Source organism: Bombina bombina, chromosome 8 (assembly GCF_027579735.1).
Source record: "Bombina bombina isolate aBomBom1 chromosome 8, aBomBom1.pri, whole genome shotgun sequence".
Lineage (NCBI taxonomy): Eukaryota > Metazoa > Chordata > Amphibia > Anura > Bombinatoridae > Bombina > Bombina bombina.
The window spans coordinates 272388083-272407401 of NC_069506.1; the positions used below are offsets into that span (position 1 = coordinate 272388083).

The following is a 19319-nucleotide window of genomic DNA, read 5'->3' on the forward strand; positions in this document are numbered from 1 at the left end:
TTTGCATACATTTACTAAATTTTACCATTTTGATGTATTTGCTTCTTCTGAAGCAGTCTTTGGTAGAAAAGTTCTTCAGGCACCTGTTGAAGTGTGACTCTTCTGCTAATGTTTTAAGTTTTTTTCTTTCTATTTATGAGAAAAACTTATTTTTTGTGGATTTAATTTTTTTAGCGGACTTCCACATCTTGGGTATTTCTATCCCATACGTCACTAGCTCATGGACTCTTGCCAATTACATGAAAGAAAACATAATTTATGTAAGAACTTATAAATTAATTTCATATTGGCAAGAGTCCATGAGACCCCCCCTGTTTCTGGTGGTTATGATTTTTGTATAAAAGCACAATTATATTTCCAGTTCCTCTTTTTTTGTATGCTTTTTTACTCCTTATTTTTTCACCCCACTACTTGGCTATTCGTTAAACTGAATTGTGGGTGGGGTGAGAGGTGTATTTATAGGCATTTTGAGGTTTGGAAACGTTGCCCCTCCTGGTAGGATTGTATATCCCATATGTCACTAGCACATGGACTCTTGCCAATTTGAAAGAAATTAATTTATCAGGTAAGTTCTTTCTAGAGTGCGGTTGCACTGTGTTAGGGGAAGATCCTCTCTCTGTTTCAGACTCCCGGCCTTATCCCATGGTTTCTGTATTTCTGGGGTCTGGGCATTGCCTCCCCTTGTTTCTATGAGACTGGTTGGGTCTCTGTTAGCCTGACCCGGTTTCTCTGGTTTTTGTTCTGTGTTTTTATTTAGGACTTGATCCCTTTTTAGGGTTTTTTTCTCGAGTTCCTTATGCTAGCTCAGTATACTAATGCACTGTGGCTACTCTGCACTGTAGCAAACCGAGGGTTGCAAGTTCGATCCCTGGCGAGGTCTACTCCTTTCGAGGTTGATAAAATGAGTAGCGCCTTGAGTTCCTTAAGGGGGATTAGCCACGCTTTACAAGTACAATCATGTTTTCTCTGTGCCTTTTCTTCTTTGTGGAAGAATACGGTAGTTTGTTCCCTTTCTTTAGTAAGGGGTGTGTTGTTTGGAGACCGACTGCTGGAGACAGTGTCTCTTGGAGGCTGTTGACTCAGTCGAGTCTAGTTCCTGCGGTCTCTAGCAAGGCTGTGCACTATCTGCGGGGCAGTGTCCTTGGGCCTTTTCCTTTTTTTCAAAGTTATTCTCGGCTTCGGACGAAGCAGGATTTTGTTGGGTAGGGGTTTTCAGGCCTGGTGCCCTCAGAATGGGCCGCCTCTTGTACCCTCCCGTTTTTGCATTCAGTGTCCTCTATAGCTTGGGTATTGTTTTCCCAAAAGTAATGAATGCAGCTGTGGACTCTTTCCATTTATGAAGAAAAACTTAAATTTTGCTTACCTGATGATAATTTTCTTTTCTTCAGATGGAAAGAGTCAACAGCTCCCCACCAGTATTTTTTCTGTGGGGCGTCTGTTATTTTTTTTGTTCTGGCACCTTTTCACCCTGATATTTCTTCTACTGTTCCTTGTTCCTCGGCAGAATGACTGGGGGATGAGGGAAGTGGGAGGAGTATTTAAGACTTTGGCTGGGGTGTCTTTGCCTCCTCCTGGTGGCCAGGTTCTGAATTCCCAAAAGTAATGAATGCAGCTGTGGACTCTTTCCATCTGAAGAAAAGAAAATGATCAGGTAAGCATAATTTAAGTTTCTTCCCTAGAGGGAAGAAACTTTCAGACCAGTTTATTTTTTTGATCTTTATGATCTGAATAAGTGTGTCAGAGTTCCTATTTCTCCAACATTGGTGTGTCCGGTCCACGGCGTCATCCTTACTTGTGGGATATTCTCTTCCCCAACAGGAAATGGCAAAGAGTCCCAGCAAAGCTGGTCACATGATCCCTCCTAGGCTCCGCCCACCCCAGTCATTCTCTTTGCCGTTGCACAGGCAACATCTCCACGGAGATGGTTAAGAGTTTTTGGTGTTTAAATGTAGTTTTATTCTTCTATCAAGTGTTTGTTATTTTAAAATAGTGCTGGTATGTACTATTTACTCTGAAACAGAAAAGGATGAAGATTTCTGTTTGTAAGAGGAAGATGATTTTAGCAGACAGTAACTAAAATCGATTGCTGTTTCCACACAGGACTGTTGAGATGAAGTAACTTCAGTTGGGGGAAACAGTTAGCAGTCTTTTCTGCTTAAGGTATGACTAGCCATATTTCTAACAAGACCATGTAATGCTGGAAGGCTGTCATTTCCCCTCATGGGGACCGGTAAGCCATTTTCTTAGTTAAACATAAAAGAATAAAGGGCTTCAAAAAGGGCTTAAAAACTGGTAGATATTTTTCTGGGCTAAAACAATTGCTTTACTAGGCATATTATGCAGATTCTAACTAATTATTGGTATTATAATCTTGGGGAACATTTAGAAAAACGGCAGGCACTGTGTTGGACACCTTTTTCAGATGGGGGCCTTTCTAGTTATAGACAGAGCCTCATTCTGGGACTGTATAGGGGTTAAATGTAAAAACGGCTCCGGTTCCGTTAATTTAAGGGTTAAAGCTCTGAAATTTGGTGTGCAATACTTTTAATGCTTTAAGACACTGTGGTGAAATTTTGGTGAATTTTGAACAATTCCTTCATACTTTTTCACATATTCAGTAATAAAGTGTTTTCAGTTTGAAATTTAAAGTGACAGTAACGGTTTTATTTTAAAACGTTTTTTGTGCTTTGTTGACAAGTTTAAGCCTGTTTAACATGTCTGTACCATCAGATAAGCTATGTTCTATATGTATGAAAGCCAATGTGTCTCCCCATTTAAATTTATGTGATAATTGTGCCATAGTGTCCAAACAAAGTAAGGACAGTAATGCAACAGATAATGATATTGCCCAAGATGATTCCTCAAATGAGGGGAGTAAACATGATACTACATCATCCCCTACTGTGTCTACACCAGTTATGCCCACACAGGAGGCCCCTAGTACATCTAGTGCGCCAATACTTATTACCATGCAACAATTAACGGCTGTAATGGATAACTCCATAGCAAATCTTTTATCCAAAATGCCTACTTATCAGAGAAAGCGCGATTGCTCTGTTTTAAACACTGAAGAGCAAGAGGACGCTGATGATAACTGTTCTGACATACCCTCACACCAATCTCAAGGGGCCATGAGGGAGGTTTTGTCTGATGGAGAAATTTCAGATTCAGGAAAAATTTCTCATCAAGCTGAACCTGATGTTGTGACATTTAAATTTAAATTAGAACATCTCCGCGCACTGCTTAAGGAGGTGTTATCTACTCTGGATGATTGTGACAATTTGGTCATTCCAGAGAAATTATGTAAGATGGACAAGTTCCTAGAGGTTCCGGTGCCCCCCGACGCTTTTCCTATACCCAAGCGGGTGGCGGACATAGTAAATAAAGAGTGGGAAAGGCCCGGCATACCTTTTGTTCCCCCCCTATATTTAAGAAATTATTTCCTATAGTCGACCCCAGAAAGGACTTATGGCAGACAGTCCCCAAGGTCGAGGGGGCGGTTTCTACTCTAAACAAACGCACTACTATTCCTATCGAAGATAGTTGTGCTTTCAAAGATCCTATGGATAAGAAATTAGAGGGTTTGCTTAAAAAGATTTTTGTACAGCAAGGTTACCTTCTACAACCAATTTCATGCATTGTTCCTGTCACTACGGCAGCGTGTTTCTGGTTCGAGGAACTAGAAAAATCGCTCAGTAAAGAATCTTCATATGAGGAGGTTATGGACAGAGTTCAAGCACTTAAATTGGCTAACTCTTTTGTTTTAGATGCCGCTTTGCAATTAGCTAGATTAGCGGCGAAAAATTCAGGGTTTGCTGTCGTGGCGCGCAGAGTGCTTTGGCTAAAGTCTTGGTCAGCGGATGTGTCTTCCAAGACAAAATTGCTTAACATTCCTTTCAAAGGTAAAACATTATTTGGACCTGATTTGAAAGAGATTATTTCAGACATCACTGGGGGAAAGGGCCACGCCCTCCCACAGGATAGGTCTTTTAAGGCTAATAATAAGCCTAATTTTCGTCCCTTTCGCAGAAACGGACCAGTCTCTAATTCTGTATCCTCTAAGCAAGAGGGTAATACTTCACAACCCAAACCAGCCTGGAAACCAATGCAAGGCTGGAACAAGGGTAAGCAGGCCAAGAAGCCTACCACTGCTACCAAAACAGCATGAAGGGATAGCCCCCGATCCGGGACCGGATCTAGTGGGGGGCAGACTTTCTCTCTTTGCTCAGGCTTGGGCAAGAGATGTTCAGGATCCTTGGGCGCTAGAAATAGTTTCTCAAGGTTATCTCCTGGAATTCAAGGAACTACCCCCAAGGGGAAGGTTCCACAGGTCTCAATTATCTTCAAACCAAATAAAGAGACAGGCATTCTTACATTGTGTAGAAGACCTGTTAAAGATGGGAGTGATACATCCAGTTCCAATAAGAGAACAAGGAATGGGATTTTATTCCAATCTGTTCATAGTTCCCAAAAAAGAGGGAACATTCAGACCAATTTTGGATCTAAAGATCCTAAACAAATTTCTCAGGGTACCATCGTTCAAAATGGAAACTATTCGAATGATCCTACCTACTATCCAGGAAAATCAATTTATGACTACCGTGGATTTAAAGGATGCGTACCTACATATTCCTATCCACAAGGAACATCATCAGTTCCTAAGGTTCGCTTTTCTGGACAAGCATTACCAGTTTGTGGCACTTCCATTTGGATTAGCCACTGCTCCAAGGATTTTCACAAAGGTACTAGGGTCCCTTCTAGCGGTTCTAAGACCAAGGGGCATTGCAGTAGTACCTTACTTGGACGACATCCTGATTCAAGCGTCGTCCCTGTCAAAAGCAAAGGCTCATACGGACATCGTCCTAGCCTTTCTCAGATCTCACGGATGGAAGGTGAACAAAGAAAAAAGTTCTCTGTCCCCGTCAACAAGAGTTCCCTTCTTGGGAACAATAATAGATTCCTTAGAAATGAGGATTTTTCTGACAGAGGTCAGAAAATCAAAACTTCTAAGCTCTTGTCAAGTACTTCATTCTGTTCCTCGTCCTTCCATAGCGCAGTGCATGGAAATAATAGGATTGATGGTTGCAACAATGGACATAGTTCCTTTTGCACGAATTCATCTAAGACCATTACAACTGTGCATGCTCAGACAGTGGAATGGGGATTATACAGATTTGTCTCCGACGATTCAAGTAGATCAAAAGACCAGAGATTCACTCCGTTGGTGGCTGACCCTGGACAATCTGTCACAGGGAATGAGCTTCCGCAGACCAGAGTGGGTCATTGTCACGACCGACGCCAGCCTAGTGGGCTGGGGCGCGGTCTGGGAATCCCTGAAAGCTCAGGGTCTATGGTCTCGGGAAGAGTCTCTTCTCCCGATAAACATTCTGGAACTGAGAGCGATATTCAATGCTCTCAGAGCTTGGCCTCAACTAGCAAAGGCCAAATTCATAAGGTTTCAGTCAGACAACATGACGACCGTTGCATATATCAATCATCAGGGGGGAACAAGGACTTCCCTGGCGATGAAAGAAGTGACCAAGATAATTCAATGGGCGGAGGATCACTCCTGCCACTTGTCTGCGATCCACATCCCAGGAGTGGAAAATTGGGAAGCGGATTTTCTGAGTCGTCAGACATTCCATCCGGGGGAGTGGGAACTCCATCCGGAAATCTTTGCCCAAATAACTCAATTATGGGGCATTCCAGACATGGATCTGATGGCGTCTCGTCAGAACTTCAAGGTTCCTTGCTACGGGTCCAGATCCAGGGATCCCAAGGCGACCCTAGTAGATGCACTAGTAGCACCTTGGACCTTCAACCTAGCTTATGTATTCCCACCGTTTCCTCTCATCCCCAGGCTGATAGCCAGGATCAATCAGGAGAGGGCCTCGGTGATCTTGATTGCTCCTGCGTGGCCACGCAGGACTTGGTATGCAGACCTGGTGAATATGTCATCGGCTCCACCATGGAAGCTACCTTTGAGACAGGACCTTCTTGTTCAGGGTCCATTCGAACATCCGAATCTGGTTTCCCTCCAACTGACGGCTTGGAGATTGAACGCTTGATTTTATCAAAGCGTGGGTTTTCAGATTCTGTAATAGATACTCTGATTCAGGCTAGAAAGCCTGTAACTAGAAAAATTTACCATAAAATATGGAAAAAATATATCTGTTGGTGTGAATCTAAAGGATTCCCATGGAACAAGATAAAAATTCCTAAGATTCTATCCTTTCTACAAGAAGGTTTGGAGAAAGGATTTATCTGCAAGTTCTCTGAAGGGACAGATCTCTGCTTTATCTGTTTTACTTCACAAAAGACTGGCAGCTGTGCCAGATGTTCAAGCATTTGTTCAGGCTCTGGTTAGGATCAAGCCTGTTTACAGACCTTTGACTCCTCTCTGGAGTCTAAATCTAGTTCTTTCAGTTCTTCAAGGGGTTCCGTTTGAACCCTTACATTCCGTAGATATTAAGTTATTATCTTGGAAAGTTTTGTTTTTGGTTGCAATTTCTTCTGCTAGAAGAGTTTCAGAGTTATCTGCTCTGCAGTGTTCTCCGCCCTATCTGGTGTTCCATGCAGATAAGGTGGTTTTGCGTACTAAGCCTGGTTTTCTTCCGAAAGTTGTTTCCAACAAAAATATTAACCAGGAGATAGTTGTACCTTCTTTGTGTCCGAATCCAGTTTCAAAGAAGGAACGTTTGTTACACAATTTGGACGTAGTCCGTGCTCTAAAATTCTATTTAGAGGCTACTAAAGATTTCAGACAAACATCTTCCTTGTTTGTTGTTTATTCTGGTAAAAGGAGAGGTCAAAAAGCGACTTCCTCCTCTCTTTCCTTTTGGCTTAAAAGCATTATCCGATTGGCTTATGAGACTGCCGGACGGCAGCCTCCTGAAAGAATCACAGCTCACTCCACTAGGGCTGTGGCTTCCACATGGGCCTTCAAGAACGAGGCTTCTGTTGACCAGATATGTAAGGCAGCGACTTGGTCTTCACTGCACACTTTTGCCAAATTTTACAAATTTGATACTTTTGCTTCTTCGGAGGCTATTTTTGGGAGAAAGGTTTTGCAAGCAGTGGTGCCTTCCGTTTAGGTAACCTGATTTGCTCCCTCCCTTCATCCGTGTCCTAAAGCTTTGGTATTGGTTCCCACAAGTAAGGATGACGCCGTGGACCGGACACACCAATGTTGGAGAAAACAGAATTTATGCTTACCTGATAAATTACTTTCTCCAACGGTGTGTCCGGCCCACGGCCCGCCCTGGTTTTTTAATCAGGTCTGATTAATTATTTTCTCTAACTACAGTCACCACAGTATCATATGGTTTCTCCTATATATATTTCCTCCTGTCCGTCGGTCGAATGACTGGGGTGGGCGGAGCCTAGGAGGGATCATGTGACCAGCTTTGCTGGGACTCTTTGCCATTTCCTGTTGGGGAAGAGAATATCCCACAAGTAAGGATGACGCCGTGGACCGGACACACCGTTGGAGAAAGTAATTTATCAGGTAAGCATAAATTCTGTTTTTCAAAATCGAGACTATTTGGACCATTCTGCTTTTAGTTTAGGTCATGTTTCCAATTCAGGAAACATTATTTATTTATTTTTAAGGTTTGCATTTCTAGACAAGCACTTTGTTTGTTGCTCTACCAGAATATTTATTAAAGTTCTGGGAACCCTTTTGTCTGTGATTAGAACTCAGGTTATTGCGGTATATAGTCTCCTGATCTATATCTTGGTTCTACCTTGTTTCTCTCACAGAGTGTTGTTGTTTCTCAAACAATATGGTTGGAAAATAAATTTTCCAAAGATTTCTCTGGTTTCTCAGACAAGGGTTGTTTTTTCTGAGTTCAGATTCAGTTTCCATGAATTTCTCTTTTGATAGATCTAAGAAGGTTGAAGCTAGTGTTGGCTTGTCTAAATCATCAGTCTTTATTTTCTCTCTGTTGCTCTTTTGTATGGAGGTATTTGGTCTTATGCTTGCTGTATTAGGTTATTTTCAAAATGCTCGTTTTTTTTTCTTGAGGCCTCTTCAGCTTTGTATGCTTTAGCAATGGTGCAGAGATCTTACTCAGCTGTTTTTAAAAATTTATCTAGATCACAGGGCAAGTTAATCCCTATCTGGGTTGCTGTATCATCAGTTTATTTTGCAGGGGGCTTCTATTGTTCATCCTATTTGGACTGTGATCTCTTCAGGTGCAAGTCTTTTACTTTGGTGAGGGGGGGGCATCTGGGGGTTTCTGTGGGCACAGGGGATTTGGTTTGCTTGGGAGCCAAGGTTGCCAATTATTGTTATAGTACTCGGTGCAATTTTCAGAATCCTTCAGAGTTGGCATCTGTCTGACTGAAAACAGAAATACGACTCGCTTTTCAACAATGTCACAGCAGTGGCCTTCATCAATCATCAGGGGGGAACTCGTAGTTCCCTAACTATAAACCTCTGGTTTACAAACCTGTCCACAGGCCTCCCTAGCAGGCCACATTTTGAGGATATCTGAACTAGAGAACAGGTGAAATAATCCGTTTTTTTGATTGAATAATAAACTTCTATGTGAGGTCTAGGAAACCTAAGAGAAGTTTGTGGTAACTTTGGTGGCTTCATGGTTTCTTTGTCTGGCTTATGTTTTTTCTCCTCTGGTTGTTCTTTCCAGAGTGATTACTTTAGATCAGACCCGGTTGTTTTAGGTTAGATCGCAGGGTCTGCTGGTATGGAGATTTGGTTCAGATATCCAGTTGCCCTCCTAGGTTTTTTCCTTTGCGTTCAGATCTTTTTTGTCTCAAGTTCTGTTTTTCCATCAGTATCTTGATTTTCTATGCATAAAGTCATGAATGTATAGCTATTTGAAAGATCAGATTTCTGCTCTTTCAGTTCTGCTAGAAGAGTTTTTGAGTTGTTTGCTTTTTCATATGTTTCTCCTTATCTTCCGTATAAGGCAGTTTGTGGACTATATTTGACCTTTTTTCCTAAGGTAGTGTCTTCGGATATTTAAATCGGGAAATTGTTGTCCTTTCTTTATCCTAGAAATCTTCAGAGAAGTTCTACATAACTTGGATGTTGTAAGGGCCTTAAAGTATTATATGATTTCAGTCAAAAATCTAGTTTGTTTGTTCACTTTTCTGGTTCCAGGAAAGGGCAGAAAACTTCCGTCGTTTCTTTGGCTTCTTGGGTGATACTTTTGTTCAATAAGGCTTACTTAGAGGTGAGACAACCGCCACCTAGATGGTTTACTGCTCTTTTTTTTGGATCAGTTTTAATTTCTTGCGCTTTTAGAATGAGGCTTCTGTTAACCAATTTAGCAAGGTAGCTTCTAGGTCTTAATTTTTTTTTTGCTTCTTCTAATGCAGCCTTTGGTAGGAAGTCCTTCAGGCGGTTGTCTCAGGATAATTTTTAATTTTGCCTATTGGTCATTTTAGTTGCTTATTACCCTGTTTTTGGGTTCTATTTGGGTTGTGTTTTTTGTTTCACTGTGAAAAAAATGTTTTTTTCCTGCCGTTGTTTTTCCTTACTTGTAGACTTGAGTATTAGTTCCCAGGAATAATGGATCATAGACTCTCACCACCTATACGAAAGAAAACATAATTTATGCTTACCTGTTAAGTTAATTTCTTTCATGGTGTTTTTTTGGTGTTGGTTTATTTTTTGAGCACATCTTTTTTCCCCTGCTCCTATACGTCAGACGGCACTTCCATTGAGGAGGGAGGGGTTTTATTTGCAGTCTGCTTGGGATCAATATCATGCTTAAAAATTAAAAATATTCCCAATCTTGGGGTTTTCCAGAAGGAATGGCATGATGGATTAAAACCCGTCTGTACTTTTCAGCATTCATGATACCATCAATTTGAACAATATTGCCAACACCACTGGCAAAAAAGCCGAACACTGTCCAAGCTGGTCCCTCTCTGAAATCAGTGAGCGCACACTGCAGTGGACAGAAAGGCTGATTAAAACTTTATTTTAATTTTAAAATTTTTAATGGGATTATTAGGATTTTATTTTATTCCTTGTGTTAATAGTTAAATAACATTATGAAATTGTTCTTTCATATTGTATACATCCCTGTTTTTGATGATTCAGTGTTGTGTGCTGAAAAAATTAGATTTTTGTTGTTCCTGAACTGGATTTTTCGGAAACCGTCTTGTCTCCATATGAGACTGTGAAAAAGCTGGGAGGCGTATGAGAAATTCCCAGGAAGCTATATTTAGCACCTTGCAATCAGGTGCTTCATCCTTTTGAGTGTATTTCATATATTTCTTCTTAAAGGGACATAAAACCCCACATTTTTCTTTCATGACTCAGATAAAACATACAATTTTAGACAACTTTCAAATTTACTTCTATTATAAAATGTGCTTTGTTTTCTTGTTATCCTTTGTTGAAAAGTAGGATGGTAGCAAGAGCATTAGATGGCAGCACTATTTCCTGTTTGGATATCTCTTTAACAAAGAATAACATGAGAACTGCACAAATTTGATAATAGAAGTAAATTGGATACTTTTGTAAAATGATATGCTCTGTCTAAATCATGAAAGAAAAAAATTGGGTTTCAGGTCCCTTTAATACTGGAATCATTTTGGAAGCTAGTGCACAATTTTTCTGCACTAATGTTTTCCTTATATTTTGTTTTACACTATTCCTTTAGTTCTAGCCTTTAAGTATGATTTTGAAGCTACTAAATATTAGACTGTGTATAACTTAACCTTTATTCTGCATAGAGGGCAGAGAGCTTCTGAATTTTCACAGTCAGTCATGTGATCAGGGGGCTGTCAGAAGGTTCTTAGATACAAGATAATAACAGAGGTAAAAAGAGTATTAATATAACAGTGTTGGTTATGCAAAACTGGGGGGTGGGTAATAAAGGGATTATCTGTCTTTTAAAACAATAACAATTCTATTGTAGACTGTCCCTTTAAATAACATTTTGGTGTTTACTATCTCTTTAAGAGAACCACTTGTCATTGCATACATTCACAATGTTTTATCATTACAGACTGTTCGTTCTGAGACCTTCCATACTCATGGATTGCTTTATTACTGATTTCACTAGTAAGATGTATACTTACTGATGTCCTTACACATCTGCTTTTATTTGTCTGGTCCTCTTCTTCTATGGGGGTCAGTCTTGTTTTCCCTCTTTCCTTTCAACTAGATCTTGTCAAAAACAGACAGGAAGAGGAGGGATATATGTAGAGGTGACATCATCTGCTTATTTCTGGGAAGGGTTCTACCTATCACAAAAAGGCAAAAAACATATAACCCACTAGTACCTAAATATCTCAGAACTACAAGTGCAAAGACATTGATTTATCATCAGTCTCTAGATAAATTCAGTATCTATTCACTTTCATTGCATTGGTACAGGTTGAGAAGTCTGGGTGTACATGACAATGTAGTATATATGGAGATCTTCACATTCATAAGTGAGACTGATCATTTTTTTCATTGATTTCTAAGAAATGTTCTTTTTTTAAAAAAATTGTTTATTTAAAAGAAAACTATCTTTCTCAACAGAGGAGTGTACCTCAGTGTCTAGCAATGGACCCGAAGAGGAGGAGGACAATGGCTATGACATACCAAGGCCTCATTTGCCTATGGCTCCTGCTCGTCGTACCCTCTCAGATATATCTAATGCCACACCTGCCTTCAGCTCCACTTCTGTAAACACAGATCCCCGAGCAGGTGAGGCACCTAAAGCTAAAAGATTTTGTATTTAAAAAAAATAAATATATATATATATATATATATATATATATATATATATATATATATATATATATATATTGTGAAGCATATAAATACTAGCAAAGTTGAAAGCACCAATCCTGACAAATATTTACAATAGATCAACGCCATAAAGATAAGGACAATAGTTAGTGCACAACGTTAGAAACACTAAACAATGGGAGAACGTTTCGAAATATAAAACTGTACAAAACTGCCTATGGTAAAAATAATAATAAAATGTAGGTAGTGAGGGTTCTCGACTCACAATTGGTACATAATTATTATTAGGAGTTAGCAAACCAATAGCCCCCTACATATATGTTTATTAATCTATCTCTAGGCACACAGTGTAAGAGCACCTATGTCAAGGTAAAGCGTATCCATTTAACAGTATCAATGAATCAAACACCCTTAGTCTAAGGTTCACGCTAGAACACTAAAAAAAGGGGAGTGGGGGCCAATCCCAGTTAGACCTTATATTGGGGTACATAGAAATGACATAATACTGCAGTACATAGGACTAGTAGCCAGATAATGTATACTGTCTAGAAGCTCATGCATGGATCGTTAAACTCCATTAAATTCAATAGTGGAGGCACCAGAGTTATAATAAGCAATGCCGGCCAATGATAGTATTTAGTCCATTGGGCTGTAAAGTGTTCAAGTGGTGAATCCACCTTGCTTCTATCTGTAGGAGAACCTTGTTCCTATAACCCCCACGTTTCAAGGGGGGATGTGGTCTATCAAAACAAAGCAGATATCGTTGACTGTGTGGCCAGCCTCCAGAAAGTGCCTCGCCACTGGCTGATCACTATTCTTATTTTTGATTGCATTTCTAATAGATGATCTGTGGTTGGCAAACCGTATCCTAGCATCATCTGAGGTCTTGCCAATGTAAAACCTCCTGCAGCTGCAATTCAACAAGTAGACTACATGAGTAGTGGTGCAGGTGATAAAATGTCGGATGGTATACCTCTTGTTTGGGTGTGGGTGGCCGAAAGTGTTTCCAGGTACCATATCACTAAAGGTTGTGCACCCTGCACACCGAGAAGAACCGTGTTTCTTATTTCTTCTGTTATGTGTGATCAGTCCACGGGTCATCATTACTTCTGGGATATAACTCCTCCCCAACAGGAAATGCAAGAGGATTCACCCAGCAGAGCTGCATATAGCTCCTCCCCTCTACGTCACTCCCAGTCATTCTCTTGCACCCAACGACTAGATAGGATGTGTGAGAGGACTATGGTGATTATTCTTAGTTTTTATAACTTCAATCAAAAGTTTGTTATTTTACAATAGCACCGGAGCGTGTTATTGCCTCTCTGGCAGAGTTTGAAGAAGAACCTACCAGAGTTTTTACTATGATTTTAACCGGAGTAGTTAAGATCATATTGCTGTTTCTCGGCCATCTGAGGGAGGTAAAAGCTTCAGATCAGGGGACAGCGGGCAGATGAATCTGCATTGAGGTATGTAGCAGTTTTTATTTTCTGAATGGAATTGATGAGAAAATCCTGCCATACCGTTATAATGACATGTATGTATACTCTGCACTTCAGTATTCTGGGGATGGTATTTCACTGGAATTACTCTGTTAAAAGTACATTAAACCTTTTAATAGGTATTTATTATGTTAAACGTTTTTGCTGGAATGTAGAATCGTTTGCATTTTCTGAGGTACTGAGTGAATAAATGTTTGGGCATTATTTTTCCACTTGGCAGTTGCTTGTTTTAATTGTGACAGTTTCGTTTCTCTCTCACTGCTGTGTGTGAGGGGGAGGGGCCGTTTTTGGCGCTCTTTGCTACGCATCAAAAATTTCCAGTCAGTTACTCTTGTATTTCCTGCATGATCCGGTTCATCTCTAACAGAACTCAGGGGTCTTCAAACTTCTTTGGAGGGAGGTAGATTCTCTCAGCAGAGCTGTGAGACTTATATATTGACTGTGATTAAAAACGTTGCTCTGTAATTTTTATGCTTCAAATTTAATCATTGTTACTTTACTAATGGGAACAAACCTTTGCTAAAAGTTGTGTTGTTTTTAAGGATTGATGCTATAACTGTTTTTTCAGTTCATTTTTTCAACTGTCATTTAATCGTTTAGTGCTTCTTTGAGGCACAGTACGTTTTTGTTAAATAAGATTGTAACCAAGTTGCAAGTTTATTGCTAGTGTGTTAAACATGTCTGATTCAGAGGAAGATACCTGTGTCATTTGTTCCAATGCCAAGGTGGAGCCCAATAGAAATTTATGTACTAACTGTATTGATGCTACTTTAAATAAAAGCCAATCTGTACAAATTGAACAAATTTCACCAAACAGCGAGGGGAGAGTTATGCCGACTAACTCGCCTCACGTGTCAGTACCTGCATCTCCCGCCCGGGAGGTGCGTGATATTGTGGCGCCTAGTACATCTGGGCGGCCATTACAGATAACATTACAAGATATGGCTACTGTTATGACCGAAGTTTTGGCTAAATTACCAGAACTAAGAGGCAAGCGTGATCACTCTGGGGTGAGAACAGAGTGCGCTGATAATACTAGGGCCATGTCTGATACTGCGTCACAGCTTGCAGAGCATGAGGACGGAGAGCTTCATTCTGTGGGTGACGGTTCTGATCCAAACAGATTGGATTCAGATATTTCAAATTTTAAATTTAAATTGGAGAACCTCCGTGTATTACTAGGGGAGGTTTTAGCGGCTCTTAATGATTGTAACACTGTTGCAATACCAGAGAAATTGTGTAGGTTGGATAAATACTTTGCGGTACCGGCGAGTACTGACGTTTTTCCTATACCTAAGAGACTAACTGAAATTGTTACTAAGGAGTGGGATAGACCCGGTGTGCCGTTCTCACCCCCTCCAATATTTAGAAAGATGTTTCCAATAGACGCCACCACACGGGACTTATGGCAAACGGTCCCTAAGGTGGAGGGAGCAGTTTCTACTTTAGCTAAGCGTACCACTATCCCGGTGGAGGATAGCTGTGCTTTTTCAGATCCAATGGATAAAAAATTAGAGGGTTACCTTAAGAAAATGTTTGTTCAACAAGGTTTTATATTGCAACCCCTTGCATGCATCGCGCCGATTACGGCTGCGGCAGCATTTTGGATTGAGTCTCTGGAAGAGAACCTTAGTTCAGCTACGCTGGACGACATTACGGACAGGCTTAGAGTCCTTAAACTAGCTAATTCATTCATTTCGGAGGCCGTAGTACATTTAACCAAACTTACGGCTAAGAACTCAGGATTCGCCATTCAGGCACGTAGGGCGCTGTGGCTAAAATCCTGGTCAGCTGATGTAACTTCTAAGTCCAAATTACTTAATATACCTTTCAAGGGGCAAACTTTATTTGGGCCCGGTTTGAAAGAAATTATCGCTGACATTACAGGAGGTAAGGGCCACGCCCTGCCTCAAGACAAAGCCAAAGCTAAGGCTAGACAGTCTAATTTTCGTCCCTTTCGGAATTTCAAAGCAGGAGCAGCACCAACTTCCACTGCACCAAAACAGGAAGGAGCTGTTTCTCGTTACAGACAAGGCTGGAAACCTAACCAGTCCTGGAACAAGGGCAAGCAGGCCAGGAAACCTGCTGCTGCCCCAAAGACAGCATGAACCGAGGGCCCCCGATCCGGGACCGGATCTAGTGGGGGGCAGACTCTCTCTCTTCGCCCAGGCTTGGGCAAGAGATGTTCAGGATCCCTGGGCGCTAGAGATCATATCTCAGGGATACCTTCTAGACTTCAAATTCTCTCCCCCAAGAGGGAGATTTCATCTGTCAAGGTTGTCAACAAACCAGATAAAGAAAGAAGCGTTTCTACGCTGTGTACAAGATCTGTTATTAATGGGAGTGATCCATCCGGTTCCGCGGTCGGAACAAGGACAAGGGTTTTACTCAAACCTGTTTGTGGTTCCCAAAAAAGAGGGAACTTTCAGGCCAATCTTGGATTTAAAGATCCTAAATAAATTCCTAAGAGTTCCATCGTTCAAAATGGAAACTATTCGGACAATCTTACCCATGATCCAAAAGGGTCAGTACATGACCACAGTGGATTTAAAGGATGCTTACCTTCACATACCGATTCACAAAGATCATTACCGGTATCTAAGGTTTGCCTTCTTAGACAGGCATTACCAGTTTGTAGCTCTTCCATTCGGATTGGCTACGGCTCCAAGAATCTTCACAAAGGTTCTGGGTGCCCTTCTGGCGGTACTAAGACCGCGAGGAATTTCGGTAGCTCCGTACCTAGACGACATTCTGATACAAGCTTCAAGCTTTCAAACTGCCAAGTCTCATACAGAGTTAGTTCTGGCATTTCTAAGGTCGCATGGATGGAAAGTGAACGAAAAGAAGAGTTCTCTCTTTCCTCTCACAAGAGTTCCATTCTTGGGGACTCTTATAGATTCTGTAGAAATGAAGATTTATCTGACAGAAGACAGATTAACAAAGCTTCTAAATGCATGCCGTGTCCTTCATTCCATTCAACTCCCGTCAGTAGCTCAATGCATGGAGGTGATCGGCTTAATGGTAGCAGCAATGGACATAGTACCCTTTGCACGTCTACATCTCAGACCGCTGCAATTGTGCATGCTGAGTCAGTGGAATGGGGATTACTCAGACTTGTCCCCTACTCTGAATCTGGATCAAGAGACCAGAAACTCTCTTCTATGGTGGCTTTCTCGGCCACATCTGTCCAGGGGGATGCCATTCAGCAGGCCGGACTGGACAATTGTAACAACAGACGCCAGCCTACTAGGTTGGGGCGCTGTCTGGAATTCTCTGAAGGCTCAGGGACAATGGAATCAGGAGGAAAGTCTCCTGCCAATAAACATTCTGGAATTGAGAGCAGTTCTCAATGCCCTTCTGGCTTGGCCCCAGTTAAAAACTCGGGGGTTCATCAGGTTTCAGTCGGACAACATCACGACTGTAGCTTACATCAACCATCAGGGAGGGACAAGAAGCTCCCTAGCAATGATGGAAGTATCAAGGATAATTCGCTGGGCAGAGTCTCACTCTTGCCACCTGTCAGCAATCCACATCCCGGGAGTGGAGAACTGGGAGGCGGATTTCTTGAGTCGCCAGACTTTTCATCCGGGGGAGTGGGAACTTCATCCGGAGGTCTTTGCCCAAATACTTCGACGTTGGGGCAAACCAGAGATAGATCTCATGGCGTCTCGCCAGAACGCCAAACTTCCTCGCTACGGGTCCAGATCCAGGGATCCGGGAGCGGTTCTGATAGATGCTTTGACAGCACCTTGGAACTTCGGGATGGCTTATGTGTTTCCACCCTTCCCGCTGCTTCCTCGATTGATTGCCAAAATCAAACAGGAGAGAGCATCAGTGATTCTAATAGCGCCTGCATGGCCACGCAGGACTTGGTACGCAGATCTAGTGGACATGTCATCCTGTCCGCCTTGGTCTCTACCTCTAAGACAGGACCTTCTGATACAGGGTCCATTCAAACATCAAAATCTAACTTCTCTGAAGCTGACTGCTTGGAAATTGAACGCTTGATTTTATCAAAACGTGGGTTTTCTGAGTCGGTTATTGATACCCTGATACAGGCTAGGAAGCCTGTTACCAGAAGGATTTACCATAAGATATGGCGTAAATACCTATACTGGTGCGAATCCAAAGGTTACTCCTGGAGTAAGGTTAGGATTCCTAGGATATTGTCCTTTCTACAAGAAGGTTTAGAAAAGGGTTTATCGGCTAGCTCATTAAAGGGACAGATCTCAGCTCTGTCCATCTTGTTACACAGGCGTCTGTCAGAAAATCCAGACGTCCAGGCCTTTTGTCAGGCTTTAGCTAGAATCAAGCCTGTGTTTAAAACTGTTGCTCCGCCATGGAGTTTAAACCTTGTTCTTAACGTTCTACAAGGAGTTCCGTTTGAACCCCTTCATTCCATTGATATAAAGTTGTTATCTTGGAAAGTGTTATTTTTAATGGCTATTTCTTCGGCTCGGAGAGTCTCTGAGTTATCAGCTTTACATTGTGATTCTCCTTATTTGATTTTTCATTCAGATAAGGTAGTTCTGCGTACAAAACCTGGGTTCTTACCTAAGGTAGTCACTAACAGGAACATCAATCAAGAGATCGTGGTGCCTTCCCTGTGCCCGAATCCTTCTTCAAAGAAGGAACGTCTTCTACACAATCTGGATGTAGTTCGTGCCCTCAAGTTCTACTTGCAGGCAACTAAGGATTTTCAACAAACGTCTTCCCTGTTTGTCGTGTACTCTGGTCAGAGGAGAGGTCATAAGGCTTCGGCTACCTCTCTCTCCTTCTGGCTTCGTAGCATAATTCGTTTAGCCTATGAGACTGCTGGACAGCAGCCTCCTGAAAGAATTACAGCTCATTCTACTAGAGCTGTGGCTTCCACTTGGGCCTTTAAGAATGAGGCCTCTGTTGAACAGATTTGCAAGGCTGCAACTTGGTCTTCGCTTCATACTTTTTCCAAATTTTACAAATTTGACACTTTTGCTTCTTCGGAGGCTATTTTTGGGAGAAAGGTTCTTCAGGCAGTGGTTCCTTCTGTATAATGAGCCTGCCTATCCCTCCCGTCATCCGTGTACTTTTGCTTTGGTATTGGTATCCCAGAAGTAATGATGACCCGTGGACTGATCACACATAACAGAAGAAAACATAATTTATGCTTACCTGATAAATTCCTTTCTTCTGTTGTGTGATCAGTCCACGGCCCGCCCTGTTTTTTAAGGCAGGTTAATATCTTTTAAATTATACTCCAGTCACCACTTCACCCTTGGTTCTCCTTTCTCGTTGATTCTTGGTCGAATGACTGGGAGTGACGTAGAGGGGAGGAGCTATATGCAGCTCTGCTGGGTGAATCCTCTTGCATTTCCTGTTGGGGAGGAGTTATATCCCAGAAGTAATGATGACCCGTGGACTGATCACACAACAGAAGAAAGGAATTTATCAGGTAAGCATAAATTATGTTTTTGTTGAAGCCAATTTCCCTTTTTATAACAATGAGTAGGGTCTGTGATCATCAGTGTCCTTCAAATTAATGTTCCCTTTGAAACCCACCCTATGGTGTTGCCACTTATTGAAAGGGAGAGTTGGATCGCTTTTAATGTTGTGCCAATGTTGGTCAAGACTTTTTCCCAGTGTGCTCATGACTGGACTATATACAGTAGTGAAGGTAAATTGGTGTGCAATGTCTTCATCAATATCAGGATCAGTTGCTCTAAGGTCCTCGACTATTCTTTTGCTTTGATCAATTAACCTTGGGTTGTATCCCCTCTGTACAAACTTTCTAGCCATTTTGGATAGTTGTGTTTGTCTCACTTGTGGTTCACTATTATTTCTTGCCACACGGATGATCTGTGCCTTAGGAATGGCCTTCAACAATGATGTCGGATGATTACTCGTCGCATGCAAGAGCGAGTTCCTATCCGTAGGCTTATAGTAGAGTGATGTGCCTAATCAGTTATGCTCTTTCTTAAATATCTTTAGGTCCATGAATTGAATCGCTCTCTCATCATACGATATTTTGAACTTGACTAGATTATCCATAGCATTGAGTTGTTCAAACCAGTTTTGGAGTTTCTCAGCAGAGCCCCCTCCATATTATAAGGATGTTGTCA

General features: G+C 41.5%; 1 protein-coding gene across 1 annotated transcript in view; it reads left to right on the plus strand.

Moving 5' to 3' along the window:
• Positions 1–19319, plus strand: part of CBL (Cbl proto-oncogene) — a 171556-nt gene that overhangs the window by 126512 nt on the left and 25725 nt on the right. The window contains exon 15 of the mRNA XM_053691356.1: positions 11510–11677. Coding sequence (XP_053547331.1) covers positions 11510–11677 — 168 coding nt within the window. The remainder of the gene's footprint in view (positions 1–11509; positions 11678–19319) is intronic.